General features: G+C 40.4%; 1 protein-coding gene across 5 annotated transcripts in view; it reads right to left on the reverse strand.

Annotated features, from left to right (window-relative positions):
- LOC311156255 (WASH complex subunit 2-like) overlaps positions 1-18,373 on the reverse strand; it is a 33,869-nt gene continuing 15,496 nt past the window's right edge. For 4 of the 5 annotated variants that reach the window (XM_084210088.1, XM_084210089.1, XM_084210086.1 and 1 more), the window contains 14 exons: positions 17,807-17,911; positions 16,755-16,871; positions 15,192-15,355; positions 14,639-14,750; positions 13,798-13,893; positions 12,499-12,681; positions 10,248-10,376; positions 9,948-10,043; positions 9,338-9,454; positions 7,677-7,739; positions 6,784-6,996; positions 4,425-5,027; positions 3,633-3,807; positions 1-461 (listed from right to left, as the gene is read on the reverse strand). In XM_084210088.1, the coding sequence (XP_084066214.1) occupies positions 325-461; positions 3,633-3,807; positions 4,425-5,027; positions 6,784-6,996; positions 7,677-7,739; positions 9,338-9,454; positions 9,948-10,043; positions 10,248-10,376; positions 12,499-12,681; positions 13,798-13,893; positions 14,639-14,750; positions 15,192-15,355; positions 16,755-16,871; positions 17,807-17,911 (2,310 nt within the window). In that variant the 3' untranslated portion in view covers positions 1-324. The remainder of the gene's footprint in view (positions 462-3,632; positions 3,808-4,424; positions 5,028-6,783; positions 6,997-7,676; positions 7,740-9,337; positions 9,455-9,947; positions 10,044-10,247; positions 10,377-12,498; positions 12,682-13,797; positions 13,894-14,638; positions 14,751-15,191; positions 15,356-16,754; positions 16,872-17,806; positions 17,912-18,373) is intronic. The other variant, XM_084210090.1, reaches the window with a different exon arrangement.

The raw sequence follows: 18,373 nt of genomic DNA on the forward strand, positions 1-18,373 counted from the left end.
CTATTTATCAATTATTTTATCTATAGATCTGTTCAATAAAACAAACTATACTTTATATAATAGATTACTTCATTGCAGGTATTGCACAGGCTGTATTCATCTCGGCACCATGGAAACACGATAGCAGGAGGTTACTGTATTTTTTAAAAAATATATAATTTAGCAGAATTAGACTAGCACAAGAGAATACTAACCATTTTTAATGGGTAATCTCATTTAAATATCCATGTCCATCTCATTCCAGTTCTACTGAATTAGAGAATCCAGAGTATTAGTACTGGACAGGCCTAAGGATGGCTGCTTCTCTGCAACACATCCCCTCGACTACTGGCCTCCAAAGGCATTCAGCGGGTCATCAAATGTGCTCAGGATCTTGCTTTCAGATTTTGGTTCTGAGGCTGCTTGGGAAGATCTGGTTTTAGGAGTTGGTATCTTGACTTGGCTGCTAGAGAAGATATCATCTAAAGAGGGGAACAAAAAAATAGATTTTAATGAGAAGTGACTACTAAACAGAAGCAACATTGTACACAAGAGACTCCAGCAGCAGTCACACAGCAGTGACTGCCAAGGACATTCTGTGATAAACAAATGCTTTCTTGCTACTTGCAATTCTGGATGCATTTGTAAGGACATATGTGGGAGCTGTTAAGATTTTTTTTTTCTTCTTAGTAGACAGAATAATACTTGTATTTTATAACATGTTCAGGCTCTCATAAGCATTTGTAAAGTACTAATAAATAAAATCTCTACAATAAATTCTATCATGCAAGTGCCAGAAAACATCCCTCTTATCTAGAACATTAGTGTCTGAGGAACCTGAGAGATCCAAGAGCTGTGAGGGTGTTGCTAAAGAAAATCCAAAGAGGAAAAAATGGTAGTTGCTAGCAACTACTGCGGTGATATTCACTAACCATGAGTCTAATCTACAGCACAGTAACAACATAATATAAATCCCCTGAGAACAGACCATTGCTAGATGCAAGAAGGCTGACAGCTATAACCACTATCCTGATAATATTCAAAAAGTCTGTCTATAGTCTCGAATCAAGGTCTTGCACCACCTTCCTCAATACAAGTATATCTGTTGTGAATAACTAGGATCACAAAGAGGAAAAATATCACAGTGCCATTAAGGCAGAGGACAGCAATACATAGAAATTAAATCATCCAACACAGATAGCCTGTGTCAGCTGCAGAGCCCACAGGTTTGCTGTGGCTAGAACTGCTTGCATTTAGGACTGTGCTCATGAAAGAGATGAAGCTGCTACCATACACACGCTGAGGGGTTACTGTGAGATTTCCTGAGTGTACACAACAGTGTATTTTGTACTCTAAACTAAGAAATTTAGGATACTCGGATTATGCAGTTGAAGTATAAACCCAAAAAATTACAAGCCTTAGATACGAGGATCACTAGTGATTCACAAGGCCAGTGTAAATAGCACATAACTGGTCTTAAATCCCTATTAAGAAAATATGGGTTTTATATAGAGGTTAATATAGCCACTGAGTCTAGCTGGTCAGAGCATGGTTCTAATAACACCAAAATTGTGGGTTTGATCCCCATATGGGCCATTCGTGTAAGAGTCAGACTTGATGATCCTGGTGGGTCCCTTCCAACTCAGAATATTCTGTGGATTACTAGTCCAGAGTATAAAAACTAGTATTTCAATCTTCAGCACACAGCTTAACCTTGAGCGGAGGCCAAGCACAATGTGGTCTATCAAAATGTGTTTCTCTGTCTCTTCTCACTACTTCCAATTCAGCATGTGTCTGCTACTATGCTGATCATAGGGATTACACAGGAATAATCCAGGACCACATTTCAGCACAGGAGCAGTTTAGAAAGGCAGCAAAACAGAGTAATCCCCTACTGGCATCACTCCAAAGCAAGAAGCTATTACATGGATTAGCTTTACAGCAGAGGGTAAGTACAGAAACTGCCATAAGCAGTACAGGTATCACTCCTATTTTTTATAAAGAGGCTTAAAGAATACAAAAATTCTACCCAGGGAAAAAAGTATTTGTCAAAGTGCAAGAAAGCTCAGTGACCATTTTGAAGATAGGCAGAGGTGACATCAGCTATAAGGTGATTAAGGATTCTAGTGACTGAAAGGTGTGGTAGGACAAAAGTAAACAGCCTGCAGCCTTCACCCCCTCTCAAACTGCAGCTGAAATTTACTGTTTCATTTGCAGCAGAAAGGTTCTCCTAAGACAACAACATACAGCTCTGTGAAAGCGCTAGCACAATCACTTAAGCCAGCCCTTAATGTGAAACGTAGGCAAGTGCCAGTTCCACAACTCTACGGTGGAACATCCTCCTCTTCAGGCATCTCCCTGCACTCCTGTTGGTGTTCTGGAGCTCCATGGGCACTAAGGAGCTGCATACCTATGGCTGTACCACTGAACAGTCACCACTCTACAGGAAGATGAAGTCCATCAGATGCGGGTGTTTTAGGTGCAATAGGCATCAAGATAAGCTGTGACATCAAACACAAAGCTCTACCACCAAAGTTGATGTCAAAAGTGGAAGTACAAACAACAGGTTCTGTTGTGGCTCATTTTCAAGTGGCACTCTACAACTGTTTTTTTTTCAACATTCAGTTCAGATTTTTCTGTTGAATATTTGGAAGGGGTAACTGCTTGGCAAATTCTTTCACTTACTATAGACTACATGAAAAAATGTAAATTATTAAAACAAGATTTTTTAAAAAAACATCCAATATGTATTTCAAATACCTTCCTAACAAACCTTTAAGTCTTGTTTTTTTATATCAATCAAGAAGATTTTGAAATTTCAAGATGCTCATTCTCCAGCAAATTTCAAGATGCTCATTCTCCAGCAAATTTTCTAGCACGTCTACTTCAGCCATCAGGCTAGAGTGCTTAGCAGAAGTCCAAGTGAAACAGCGATATGTCAGGTTCAATTTGACTAAGTCAGAGGGAATGAAGACTTGACAAGAACCAAAGTTAGAGAAGAAATTTCGTCTTAGGAAAGAAACACAGGCAATCTCAAAGAGCCTGAGAACAGACAGAGCTGAGAATCACATTACGTTCAGTATCTGCTGATGGAGAAGAAAGGAGCATGCTTTGTGCATCATTTCACATTACTACTTGTTGTTTTTTCAACAAATTTTACATAGCAAACATTTAGTTTCAGGTGTAGTATCTGTAAATTGTCCTGGGTACCTGAATGTAAACAAAAGCTTATGGGCTCCAAGGTAGTTAGCACAACAGTGAAGGTGGGATGGACAGAGATGCTCGTTTGTTTGTAACAGTGACTCATCTGAAAATGCAATACAAAAAGCTGTGCAAATAGAAATATGGAATCTGTCTCGGAGCCATAACAATGTGAGATGAGTCTTTTAGAAACTTGTCTGGAGTAATTCCCTACAGGAATTTAACTTTTTCTCAGAACAATTTTATACTCTCTGCTAAACTACTTTAATGCCATGCCCTAGTTCTACAAATTTAGAAAGTTCTCATCCAAGGTTAAAATCCAAAGATGACCAGAGATTCCAGAGAAGTTGAAAAGTAAAAGAAAGCAGAAGGTCCTAAAACATCTTAGATGAATTCAATTCAGGACAATAGTACAAGACTAGTAGCAAGATTTTGCTTATACATACACTTACCCATATCATCATCAAATATGGATTTTTGTTCCACCTTCTTCTTGGTCTTCTTTTCTTTTGGTTTTGCAGTTAGATCGGCAAAAATATCAATGTTGTCATCAAACAGGTTTGTCTCTGGCATTTTCTCTTTCATTTTGGTCACTGGCTTAACTGCCTCAGTAGCAAATATATCATCCTTGAAGAAAAATAAAGATCTCATCAATCCACAACACACTTCAAGAGAACAGTTAAACTATCTGTACACAGCAGCTGAGATTTTGGAAGACTTGGGTTTCCTGGGCTTATCAGACAAAGGTTCGACTCAGCAATATGAGAGACCTTTGCCAACCTAACTAGCAAGAAGTTTGGGACCCTTTTCCTCATGGGAGACTTGGCGGAAGTGCCTTAGTAGTAGATTGTACACAGGTCAAGTACAGCACACAGAGGCCTGTATCAAGTGCCCAGCCCACCAATTTTATTCCTTTTCTTAAAGTGTTATTTAGTTGCTGGGAATTGAACAGACAGTTAAAAATAAGAACCAAATACCTTATTCTGAAAAAGGTATGCTGTCACAGCACATTGAGTGCATGCCAGCTCTGTGTTAAGACTCCACCTTTTAAAGTACTACTGCTAGTTAGGGGCTGAACAACTAAAGAGTTTCTATATCCCAGCAGTGAAACAGGATTGAGAGTTTACTTCACTCCCTTATCCTGCACACCCCATCCTATTCAGCAGCCTCCATTAAGTCTAAATTAGAAGGGTCTACATATGGATCTGGGGAACAAAAAAAAACGTGGCAGGTTCAGCCATTACCTCAAAGATATCTTGGGCAGTAGAGTCAACTGCTTGGTGGACAGCAGATTTTAACTCCTTTTTTCCAGTTTTTTGAGAGGTGAAGAGAGAATCATCCTCTTCCTCCAAAAAAGGTATAGGGCTGCTTTTTGTTGAAGACTTTTGTTGTACAGGCTGGAAGAGATCACTGCTGTCCTGATCATGCAAATCAGGCTTTTTCTCCCTGCCCTTTATGGGTTTGTTAGCCATACTGTCTGGCATTCCCTCCTTCAGCTTTGGTTGTGCAGCTGGTCTGGATGTTGAGCTACTTGCAAAAAGGTCTTCAGATTCAAACAGATCATCCCCATTTTCTGTGGATTCTGGAGGAAGGAGTTTGTTTGTCCCAGCAGATAAAACACTGCTGTGAGCTGGTAGTGACAAGCTAGAGAGAAAGCCATTTTCCTTGGACTCTGCTTCAGCAGCAAGAGGCTCCTTTATGCTCTCTGCTGCTGACATCTGTTTTGGTAGAGAGAATTGTGACTCTTTAGCAGTGTCCATGTCCTCACTCACTTCAGCCTCTTGGGCAGCCAGACGGCGCGCCATTCTGCTAGGGGGTCTGCGCTTCCCTGGAACCCTGATCCTGGTCTGCAAGGAAGGAGGAAAAGCAAAGCAGGGTCATACATAAAGAAAAAGCCCCAGAGGACATTCAAGCTTGGCGTAGCTTGGAGAAAGATTTAGAAATATAACCCAGGATTTCTGATTTGCTGCCCTTAGTCATTCCACAGTGGTGGAATTGGTGTACAAAAGCAACAGCACTAGCAAATAGAGTCACAACAGGTCAGCAAACCACTCTAGCCCCTTGGCTTTAGGTAATACCTTAGTCAGCCTGTTATTTTGCTAATCTAGGGGCTTTTACAGTGCAGTTCAAGCCATGAATAATTGTATTTTCCACGAAATTTTGTTTTATGTGTAGCCTATTGCAGTTAATTGCCACTCTTAAGGAAGCCCCCTGCAAGTTTCCATTACAGCCTCTCCCCTGTCCCACATGGACAGGAGTATTTACATGGGTAGGAAATGGATCACTACAACTTCTTCTTCCCTTTTGTTAATTGCTTCATGCACTGCTCTTTCAAAGGGCAGGCAGAATGCTGGGCAGGTTGCTTTGTTCCAGCCATTAAAAAAAAAAGTGCATTTAACTGTATATATTTACACTCAAACTTGAAAGGTTGAAGAAGCAATGATATCCCAAAATTACAGCATCTAACCTGAGCCACAAAAAGCATTCACTGTATAGTTACCAAGATGCTTCTCAGACTACTTCTGTAAAAAAAGAAGTATCATCACTACACTAAAATGAACATTCAAGGTTGATAATATGCAGCTGCAGGCAGTCTATTCTTTGCAGGCCTATCTGTTTAAAAGTATCAAAATGGAGAGCTTTGTCTGTTGCAACACGCTGCTATTCGAAACAACTGTGCCTACATAGTGATGCACCAGGCTGATGTACAAGCTTCAAGCCCATCTGTCACTAAGGGGTCATGTCAGCCCGGGTTGTTGGTGGCTGCTGCATCTTTCCAAGTCATCTCTGCTACTCATCTAGTAATGAACAGCCTCACGAGCATTATAGGAAGAAAGAATCAAAGTTAAGATTTTAAGTTAAGTTATCTTAAACTGCTGCTCTCAGGAAACCCCACAGACTTATAAAATCATAGGCACCTAGATGAAATCTTAACTACATGGCTGACACTTCCATTTTTTTAAAGAACCACTAAGTCTTTAATTAGAATATGCCTTTTGCAGTCCATAAAGTAGAAAGTGTGAGTGAAAGACAAGTGAGTCAGGAGGCAGAGATTTGCCACGTTAAAAGCCGTAACACTTCTTTTTGTTTTCCTTTGTGTGAAAACAAAAGTTTTCCTTGAAAAAGAATTGAGAGTTACAGTTCAGGACAGCATGACATTTTTATCCACAGAGGAATTAAAGGTCAACTTACAACAGTGATGTGTTCCGGATAGCTTGTCAAAGCAGCTGCCCGTAACCTGTTTTGTAGTTAGCCTAGCAAGATGTCTTTTTATTATTTTTTTGGGTTGGTGTCTCCTGGGATAGGACAAGACGTTATGCTAACATACCTTCAACAAAGAGGAAAACGCAGTATTTGGAAAAGGTACTCATGTACTTTAAAAGGCACCAGGTATATGCATAAGCCCCACGCTGAGCTAAGTATAGGTGCTAAGCTAGACTTTCTCTTCAGTGATCCACGGAAGTGAGAAGGGATTAGACTTTCACACTCCCATTTAGATTCAGATAAACCACATTGTTAGCAGAACTTGCATACCAAAACAAACTCCTGCATGAGGACAGAGTTTTTAATCCCCCTTCTTCTTATCCTAAATACCAAGGTTACCTTATTGGCGTTGTGCAAGGTGTCTGCTTGCATTGGCTGATCAAAGCTTACACCCAGCTCTTCATTGCTTCCTGTGGCAGAGAAGGCTTCACTGGTCTGCACCTCCTTGGGCTCATGTAATGGAGTGTCCAGCACTGGTAAGGGGGACTTGAGATTGGAAACCTTAGGCATTGCACCAGGTAGTAAGGCTGAAGGGTTAATAGCTAAGTTAGCCTACAAAAACATACAGAGAGAGAGAGATCACACTACTGCTCCAGAGCAGGCGTGGCCCCAGAGAAGCAGCAAGAACTAGTGTATCTTGGTAATCAAGGTAAACTAAAGCACTACTTCTAAAGTACCTGATTTTTCTCAGACCTAAGAACTTCTGTGTCTCCCACAAGCTCTGTCTCACTAAAGCTGTGGAGTAGTCAACACTATTATTCTGTGTAAGAGCTTCAAGAACAGCAGGGTCAAGTTATGCCAGACCAAAAACCTTTGTAGCTCAATATTCTCTCTGAGGAGTCAATGATTCTGACTTTGAATAGTACTGTGATATAGACAGTTATTAGTCGTTTTGTGTCAGAAGAGGGACATAACCATAATCCTCCTCCCCAAGAGTCTCTAAACATACTTAATAGTGCTAAGAAAAACAGCAGTTCTAAGTGGAGCCCACCCTCTGCCCCCCCAACATGAGTAAATAGTGCTGCTTAGAGTCAGGACTGAAACGGAAGGAGGAAATAATATTAAACATGCAATATAGAAAAAGCAATCAAAAATATGCCATCTGAAAAAAAAATAATGTTGCAAGAATAAGGTAAGGAAGCAATAAGATTCTGGTTCAGGGAAAGCTATCAGTGAGGCAAGGAAAATTTTTTTTTTTTTTTGAAAGTTAAAGTGCCAGTAAAGTTAATTACTTGTAGCTTTCCAATCCGAGATGAAGGCTCTTTGGTTTTAATGGGAACAGGACCTGTAGATTTCTGCACAAAATTACATTGGATTAAACAAGTTGAAAAGTTGTTATCAACCAGACCATAGTTTAATTTTAATACATGTATAGAAAGCAGCTAATTGCTTACCAATTTCTTCTGAAGATAACAAGGTATCATCACATTCTACCACTAGAGCTATAGTCACTAAGTTTTCAGTTTTAACTTCCCACATGCCATGGCCCCATCTTCATTATATTTCATTCACCTGTCCTTCTACTCAATATTACACTTTGCCACAGTAACTGAACAACATCCATTTTCTCCAGGTCATTGCCACCACTAGGACAGTTAGAACAGCTGCCCTCAGGCAGGACAGCTACCTTCTCTCTCCTTACTTATTTTGTCCCCTAAAAAAATCCTCTGAAGCCATATGGCAAATGCAATAATTTAACTTTTCTCTTTGTGACTGGCTGTAGCAGGACTACAGACTTCAGTGAGGTCCATGTGGAAGCCAAGAGAGCTTCAAAATTGTTCCACTCGCACTTCAAGAAAAACAGCTGCAGAGAAGTGAGTGTTCCTCTAAAAAACCCAGGCCAGTAGTGCTAGAAAGAAGACTAGGCTAAAAGAGCAAGAGCAGCTGTTTGGTCTGAAGACTTGGCTTAATTCTAGGACTCAAGGAATGAATCAAATCAGCTGAAGTGCAGTTCCCAGGGCTTGCTCTCCATAAGTTTGTAGTCTGCATAGTTCTGTGACCTAGGTAATACTTCTGCTCTGACTGGGCAGCCAGAGCTCCTTCAGCTAGGCTGAAGTAACTGAGACTTTGCAGGAGTTACGACACTAGTTTGAATGGCTTGAGAGCATGACAGAGGAATCCTAGTATCTGAGGAGGTTGTTCTCTACTTAATTGCATGTGGTGTTCAGTTTAACCTCAGACAGGTTGAAACCATTCCTATAGTAGGCTGTCAGTAGTGACAAAAAACAGGAAGATGAGCCTGGTTTTAGACTTCAAGGAACACTTTACAAAAAGGGAAGACATGCTAATTACGAGCCCTACAGGTGTGCTCTGTGTTATTCAGCCCTGGGGAGAAAAAGCAACTCCCACTCCGTACAACAAAAAGCTAATCTTGTACACATAAAAATTCATCAAGCAGCTCTGGTGAGACACAGACCAGAACTCTGGTCCAGACCATCTCTCCCAGAGACTCTTGATTCTGCAAGATTAAGGACAGGAGTCTTGTTTACTCACCATAGAGACTCCAAGATTGGAGTCTCAACTGACACAGATTTGTGCTGCATGCCCTGATCTCCTTTCTGAGAAAGGCTACCTTTGAAGACCACAATCACCCCAACAGAGACTGGCACTTCAGAGAAGAAGAAACAACTCATTTTCAGTACAAATGGACCTAGGGTGTAGCTCTTCACTGTGTGTGTACAATGAATAAAACATCAATAACATTTAAACTTCTTCCTACTAACAGTGCACCTGGTGATAAGCAGAGAAGTTTGGACACATATTGCTGCTTTGTAGTTAGCCTAGCAATTGTAATGCCAGGCATTACTTTTCTTCTTTCCAAGACACTTAAAACAGGATTATACATCTCCTTTTCCTTTGCATGCTGTTCAAGGCACAAGATTTAAGTACTTGCCTCTGTAGTTGCTGCCTTTGGAGTCTCATCTTGCTTGGCACTTAAAGCATTTTCTAAGTTACTGCTCACTGAGGAAGAGCCAACACTGGTCTGAAGAGTTTTCTTCTCAGCCATTTTCTGAAAGCATTATGGGCACAAGTCAACATGAATGGGGTAAAAAGCATGGTGCGCAGATCCAAAAAAAACCCAAACAACCCAAACCCCCAAAAGAACACAAGCAAAAATCTTTGAAATCTTGCTTTTAACTGAACAGAAGACTGGCTACATCTTTTGATCCTGCTGTGCACAGTTGTATTTTGTTTGCATGGCCAGATTTTGGTAGAGGAGGTGGGGAGCTACAGGGGTGGATTTTATGAGAAACTGGTAGAAGCTTTCTCCATATCTAGCAGTGCCAATCCCTGGTGGCACCAAAGATGGATGTGCTGCTGGCCTAGGCTGAGCCAATCAGGAACAGTGGTAACCCCTCTGTTATAACATATTTAAGGAAAAAAAAAAAAAAAGGTATTGCACAGATGTAATTGCAGCCAGAAAAGAAGGGGGTGAGAACACTTTCCCTACACTTCTTTCCCATCTCTTTTATTCAAGCCATTTTCAGTAGAGAAACAGGTACCGGAATGTTTGTTTTAGCAGTACTGAAGAGATCATCCTCATCATCATCCCCAAAAAGCCCTCCTCCAGGTGATGGCTTCAGGATACGGTTTGCAGACTAATGAAACATAAGATAAAGAAAAGATGTGTCACAGACCCAAAGCAAATCTCTTTAAGCCCATGATGCCAGAATATAACTGACATTTGGCCCTCCCTGGAAATCAGTGACTTCTAAGCTGTGTCCAAACAAGGAACATCAGTACACTGAACACTTCGAAGACTGTTTTTAAACAGGAGGTTCAGAGGAGGGCTTTGAATTCACCATTGACTTCTTGGGGCTGGCAAAGAGGTCAACATCTGGGTCATTGTCCTTCTGAAGTTTGTGACTGAAGAGAAGCTCTTCATCTTGAAAGACCCCAGTGCTTCTGGGCCCAGTACTTTTCTCAGGAACCTGGAAGGAGGAGAAAGGTCCACACGGTGAGAAACTCCCTCTGTGACGAGGTTATCTGCCTCATGGTAAGGCAGGTTACGATTCCCCTGAGGCTACACTACAGCTCTGTACTGGTAACAAAAATACAACTTTAACTGCTGGTTATGTTTTATTTTGACCAAATTTGCATAACTTACAATGTAAATATTTGTATTTACAGTTCAATTTAATGAAAAGGCATTCACCACAATATCTGTGTCTGCTGATCTAAGATCCAGCTGCTACTATTTACTTGTAAAGCTTCCTTCAAAAGGAAAATAAAAGGTTTTCAGTATATTATCATGACTGTACAGTGAGGTTTATATTCCAGTAAGACTTTTATGCCTCAAAATTTTCAGCCAAGGATGCAGGACATCATAGTGAAAGGAAGAGAATCTCTTGGTTATCTTCCTAAGTGACATTTTCAAAGAAGAATAAAAAAATAGATTTTTTTTTTTTTTTACAAAAGGCCTGTAAAGCTAATATTGTTGCTAGACTCCCTGTTCTTCTCCTGTGTAAGCAAGCAAACACCCACAGGGAAGAACAGAACATACTGCCTTTGGCAAGAACTTGTGCTTTCAAGTTTGCTGCTGTGGGGAGGATTGCAGTTACCCTCATCACCCTCTAAGTCCTCCATTTCCTGGCAAAGTAATGAGCATCAGCTCCAGCACCAAAAACAATGCCTGTGTATGATCGTGGGCGTTGCAGGCACCCAGGTGCGAAGGCAAAGGCCCCACTCAAATGTCCAGGTAAAGCCCATAGCTGTGTTTCACCACTCATCTATCTCTATTAAAACAACTCAAATTAAAGGATGCCTCTTCAGAGCATGACTGGATGTCCAGTACCATGACATCAGACACAAAATCCAGGCAGCAAGAGTGCTCTTCATTAGAGTAAAGCCTGATTCTATCCATTCCTATTTAAGTCTCCAGGAACCCCAAAGGGCTGCCGAAATTTCATTTCCAGTACACCACTTTTCATCCATACACCCTCTCCTATGATTTTTACTACTGTAATTTATTACATTCTCAGTCTCTCTCTGCACCAGCTTTACTTTCGTATTAAAAGCCAGGTCACATTTTTAGAGTACTAGAACTGCTGTTTATTACCAGATACATGAAAACCTAATGCACATCTAGAATTATCCACACACAAAACATATTCAATTGAAATAAGCCAGAAAAGTAGTTGCACCTTTCAGATTCGCCTATCAAAAAGGTTAAGTTCATAAAGTACCATTCTGATTTTTGCATTTCAGCACCTTAATCACTTTGTGACTACGATATGCTGACAGATGAGAACTTTGAAGGAAAGATTTGAATGGATTTCTATTTTGCCAAATTCACAAGGCAGATGCTCCCCACAAAAAACCAAACACAGTATTCATTCACAAGTAGTAAACAAGGGCCCAAGCTAACAATCCATTTTAAGTCAGAAGCTGCTCTAAACAGTGATTTTTCTCCAAGAGTCATCTATTTCATTGAGTTCCAAGGGCTTTTGAGTAAAGCATACATAGCTTTTAGGACTGGCAGCTTACTTTACATGGTCACATTAAGATGACAAAACCTTGTGGTACACTGTAGTATATAGCATATAGCTTTTGACATTACTTTAAACTTACAGAAAAAAAATTCAGTACATTTGCATCAAGTAGAAACAAGAATATCGCCACAGATTCAAGGATATTGCTGCTGAAAATTCCAAGTGCACCTCTTGATGGTACACGTTGTATCAAAAAAGCCAGACTAATAATATGATAGCTGGAATTTTTTTTTAAAAACGCAGACACATACCTCAAAAACAGAAGTAAACATAGGATTAAGATAATTATAGCTGAACCTAAGTCTGAAGACATATACCAAGCAAGCAAACTGTGACAATGTAAAAAAAAAAAAAAAAAGGGATAAACCACAAGGCTTAAAACTCCACATCCTTTACTTCCTAGTGTCTTTGACCTTGAGGAGTAACTGAAGAGTCAGTTCTGTAAAGCAAAGATCAAGTAGCTGCACAGAAACATCTGTATAGAAATGTAAACAAAACCTTGTCTAGAAAAGCAGAGATGAAAATACCAATTCCCAGCGTTCAAGAACATCCTTACACTCACCACACCAAGTCCTTTCTGTGCATTTTTTATGCCATCATCATCTTCCAGTCTCTCCTCTTCTTCCTCCTCAAATAAGCTTAACACTTTCTTAGCTTGGTTTTTCACATCTTTCTCCAGAGCTGGTGGTGATGTTGCAAACAAATCTGAATTGTCAGCTGGCTCTGAAGATATTACTGTAAAAGGCTCCACCAAAGGAAAAAAAAAGTAACACATCAGCCTGTTATTTAGTTCAGGTTTGCCCAAAAACCCTGCTAAGCTTTCTTGGTTAAATACTACCAGTGGTGAGAGTTCTGCAATCATTACCAAGCAGGCAACTGTAGTCAACTATTTTTTCCCAAGCAGACAGAATATCAATATGCAGGTTAGCAAGAGACAGTTGAAAAGAAAAGAACACACCTTTCAGTTCTGAAAGGAAGACAAATTTCCTCCTGTACCCTACCTCGTGGCACTATTGATAAGCCACTTCCTGTGTGAGGTTTTCTCCCCATCTCTATGTCAGGTTGCATGTGTGCCACTAGACTGCACTAATCAGCTTTGCCACTATCTCTGAGCGACCTAGCTCATACCACTTGGGATACTTTAGAGTGAAAAGCACTACCAGAACCTTAAATGTGCTCAGGAAAAGTGTGAAGAGTAAGAACTACAATGGAAATTCATCAGCTGGTAATTCCTCAACAATCACTCAGTAAGACTATGCCCAAGATCAGTTCTGCTGAAGCCTCTGCAATAACACACTCAATACTCATCAATACTGTTCTGTAACAGTATTGCCCAGCAGAAATTCACAATCCTGAAGGCCACAATAACACTCATCACTTTATAAATCATCACACATTATGGTGAAACAAAGTTACTGAGCTTGAAGAAAAATCTATATATTAATATAGGTTGTGTTTTAAGGGAAAGCTTTGTTCATGTAAATGAAGATTACAAAACCCACTCTGAAGGGAAAACAGAAACAGATTCTGCCTACCTCCTTCCCCCCAAAAAAACCCAATTCCTCTCAAGGACATCAGTTAGGAAACAACTTTTAAATGTCATTTTATCAATTTGCTGTTTGACTGACAAGTGATTTTGCTAAATGGAGACAGAGGAACTCTTTCCTCCAATCCAGAAAAATAATTCCATGCTAGAGCAGCACTGTTTGATTGTGGTTTTTTTTAACTTAATCTTTACCAAACTTCAGATTAATGTAAGAAAATCCCTCACTTTTTCCTTAATTTGCTGCCCTGCAACATCTGTTCCCCGAGGCACAGGAGCTGGTCTAGGCTTTTCTGAATACCACAATGTATCTTCTACCTGGTTAGACTTCACTGTTTCATCTGGCAGATCTTCCTTTTCCTCCTTTTCTTCTTCATTAAAGGTAGGTGGTGCTTGTGCTGGTTTTACTTTCTCCTGCAAAATCAGGACTATGTTGGTGACACAGAATTGGTGGTTATATATAAAAAGTGTATGTTGCTATGGGATAGCAGAGTCTCAGTTTGCCTACTGCAGAGGTCTAGGACACTGGCAACATACTTGACTTCTCCTGTTTTCCTCCCATGGGACATTCTGGACTGTTACTTTTAATTTCCAGTATTATGAGTTTTTGAATCTGGCTGAAGAGTAACAGGAAGCACATGTACAGGAATCCCCACTACAGATACAGCTCTATTAAACCCTTGCATCTCATACTCTCAATTTCAAAGCACAGCCAGACAGGCAGTACATCACAGGCTAAGCTTATAAGACAGAGGATGGCATGAGCACACAATAGGGGGGGCCGGTAAGGAGCCTGTTCACACATCTCAGTCATCTTGGGTAGGGTAACATGAAAGGTTAACCTTGGCTACCGAGTCAGCAGTAAGCTGTGTGTTCCTTTTAGTGTTATTTAATGTTGAGAGCTTTCAGAACATCCTTAGAAGGGCTTTTAGCATAAACCAAATGAATACAGGGTAAGTGGTCAAGAAAATTTTTAAGTCTCTATTAGGCTAATAGTAGTAAGAGTGTACATGTAAGAGTTCAGTCTTCCCTGTTCCCATTCCCAGTTTGTTAGAGTTACCAATGAGTAAAATGAGACTTATATTCAGTACCTAACAGCTATGATAGACTGTAAAATGATTACGTGTTCCATGTTAGTTTTAAAAGAATGGGGAGTTACCACTGCAGCCTTAGCAGCTGAAGGAAGTAGCATTGATTGGGAGCTGAAGAATGGTTCTCCATTAATATCATCATCTTCAAATAACAATGATGGCTTCTGTGGCTTTCTTTGGCTGCAGTGAGAGAGGGAAGAAAGTGGAAAATTCAGTGGCCATGCACTACATCTGTTTAAAAGCATCACTTAGGACCACCATTTGCAGCAAGTGTTCCCAGATACAGCACTTGGCTTCCTTACTGCCCCAATAATTCTAACACACTCTTTCTTTCAAAGCTTTCCGCACAAGTAGAAATAAAAAAAGGTCAAGAGGATTTTATTTCACTGGGCTAGAAATGGAAAGGTTTACACCACCAGTTCAGTGGTGTAAAGGAGAGTGACCCACCACAGCTACAAAGGAGCCCAGCACTGCCCCTTCCTACTCACACACCCCTACTTCCTCCTCAGCAATAGTACCAGGGACCAACACTTGCAATATATCCCAGGGTCCATCTGGTTTGGAAGGGCTGCTGGGCTGTTGTGAATGAATGCCTCCCCACTCCCCTCCCAGGACTGTCACCTCTCTTTAGTGATTGCAAATAAATCCTCCTCATCCTCTTCCTCAAAGAGGCTTGTTGTCTTCACATCTTTAGCCTGACTGACAGTGCTTGCTGCTTTTGCAGGGTCTTCTTTTCGGCCATCCTCAGAAGGAAGTTTAGCTGGCTTGGAGACATTCCAATGTTCCTTAAAAAGAAGGAACAAGTTTTCTTTTGTCTTGGTCAAAGCCGCTTTGCGATCTTTTTTAGAAGGAACCCTTTGTCATCTTGGCAGTCCTTTCATCTCTCTACTAGTTTACTTAGCTGCCTACATTTTAGCCACTGTAATCTGACATTGCTCAGGCTTTGCAAAGGGCCTGGTCACCTTTTGGCACACAATCTTAATCCAGCAAAATACAGAATACAGTACACACATTTTGTTACAGCTGCTCTTGTCAACTGAGGTCAGTGTCAACTGCAGTGTAACAAAGAGTAGGGTCACTCAGTAGAACCTGATTAGAGCCACTTAAATAGTTAGCAAGTTTGATGTACAGGAAAACACAAGAAAAAAGAGAAAAAACCCACCACATACACACCCAAGACACCTTTACTAGAGTGCTCAATGCTGCACTTACTGCCTTCACAGCAGTTCTCCCCCAGGCACCCACCTCCTCCCTCATCTACCATTTATTCAAGCCTACACAAGACAAGATACTTTTGCTTGTTTGTTTTGCTATTCCCAGCATTTCAAGCGGTTTTCCCCAGTTTCCCACCTTTGTTTGTCCTCTTTGTCATGCCTGTAGTCCCTTTCACAAAGTTTGAACTTGGTTTATTCTCAATTAAGATAAAAATGCATCTAAAGATATTACTGTTGCCTACTAAACAAGCAATTACAGGACAAGTAATAAAGTCTATGCAAGAGAGTAATTTTGAGAGGTAGAAGGACTAAGAAGAGTCTGGATCCTATTATTATGAGCTAATTCAGAGGTTTGCAGACAAGTTTTTAATTTTTAATTTACTTTAGTGTCTCTGACTTTCATTTAAGATGGAGGACAATACCTAGCCCATCCCTGGAAGAGGGCTGCTCTCTGGGAAGCCTAATTATTTATGTATCATTTTCCCACCCCATGATTTTAAAAAGCAAAACGGCTAAACAAAGGGAAAAAAACCACCAAAACTTAAGCAAATAAAAGTTCCAATAAACAAAACCACATACAAAAGAAACCCACATCAAAACAAAGAAAACCTCAACACATATCTATCTAGAACTGCTAAACTTTCCTTATAGAATTTAAAGCAGTAAAAACAAACTTATTTTTCCCTTTTAGTGTTTTTAAATCAGATTTGTTGGCAACAGTCTTCATTTGCTTTCAAACCTTCCATAAATTACATTGAAAATTCTGATTTTCTTTTCCACATGACTTCTATTACCCAGATCCTGTGAAAATTTGGATCAAGGATCAGACTCCTTAGCTGCAAACAAGTCAAGGGATTGGGGTAGGCATGGCATGTGGACACAGCAGAGTTGGTCTGTGCTTCCCTTCTCAAAAGCTTTATAAAGCATAAAGCCCAGTAACCACTTTCAACCAAATCTCATTCCTTAGTACCTCCTCATCACTGCTGAACAATAAGCTGGAAGCTTTCTTGAGAGACCCTGACTGTTTTGCTCTTTCTTCTGGGGTCTTTTCCTGGTGCTTCTTGGCAGGTCCCACACCAAAGAGATCCTTTAAACAAAATAAAATATAGTAATATAAAAAAAATCAAAAGCCAAAGCCACAATGAAAAGCTCATTGAGAAATCATCAGCACATAAGATACTGTTGTCATCCACTTCTCATGTAATTAGGATACAGAAATGGTGGTTTTTGAAGATAAATTCAAGTTTGACACCATATTCTGTTACAAGGAATCCTACACATACAGCATTTGATAGAACAGAAGCCTGTTAGCACATAGCCTGGCTCTGGCTCACAGATTCTCCACAAGACGTGACCAGCAGCCAAAAACCACCACTCAGTAATTCTGTAGCACTGCAGCCAACACAATGGGGCACTGTCTCTAACCTGTATAATGAAATGGAGAATCAATCCTATTCTGAAGACAGGCATTAAGTGAGCTTACCCAAGCTTTACCACTGGGTTAAAAGATTAAAAAAGCACACCCTTATTCAAATTTTTTAAGGTTTCTTGCACAAACTTGCGCTCTGACCTCTGTTTCCATACTAGCAGTCATGATTCTTACCCACTGAAGAGTGAGAAAAAAGGAATTCAACAGCCATGACAAGAGAAACAAGAAGTCATCCGTGTGACAGATACCACAGGTTTAGGATAAAACAGCTCCTTGAAGCTCGTATTTGTTCTACTGCTCAGTGTTCTCTAGTCCTATCAATCAGAGGGATAATATCCTTCATGTTTAGATCCAGAGGTGAAATGCACTGAATGTAAACTACTTAAAAGACCTTAAGAACTTGCAAGACTCCCCACTCCCACTCTTCTCCACAGTGCTTTCCACATGCTCAGAACTGCTGCAGAATGCAAGAGCAATTTAGTGCTCCATTTGCAAGGCCAGTGTTGTAAATTTCTGAATATTTCCTGCTGCATTTGCAACAGCCAGTGCAGGTGGGTTCCCCCACACAGGCAGTATCAGGAAGTGGTACCTACCTCTTCATCATCATCAAACAAGGAAAGTGGAGCTTTTGTCATGGACTTGCTGGTGGGGAGAGATGTAGCTTTGGACTTCACAGGTTTACTTGATGAAAACAAATCCTGTGCAAACCAAAGAAATGTCACTTTGCAAAGCAAGGCCATATGTTTAAGAACTCTAAAGGGGACATTCATGTTTTTCCTTATGAAAAAAGATGCTTAGAATGTCTATGAAGTAGTGGATGCCTGATCTGATATACCAATCCCTTCCAACTGCACAGGGATTTTCCTCATCTTTGCAGGTTAATTGCTAGCTGAAAGCCAAAATGAAACATATGTAGTCTTTAATGATTCTTACTCTTAATTTGCTGCTCCTTCCTGTCTTCAGGCTTTTAATTTATGCCTGTGTGTACCACTAATGTTTAACTCCCTGAAGACAGGGAAAACAATCAGCTTTCCCTCCTGGAGCAAGAAGGAAATTTCAGAACAGCTGGGAGTATGAGCATGGATTTCCCAATCCTAAAAAACGCATAAAGAGTCCCCAGATACGAGTGGACTGAAGTCAAGATGACTGAGATGCCAAGG

The sequence above is a fragment of the Fringilla coelebs genome (assembly GCF_963513975.1).
Source record: "Fringilla coelebs genome assembly, chromosome: 8".
NCBI lineage: Eukaryota > Metazoa > Chordata > Aves > Passeriformes > Fringillidae > Fringilla > Fringilla coelebs.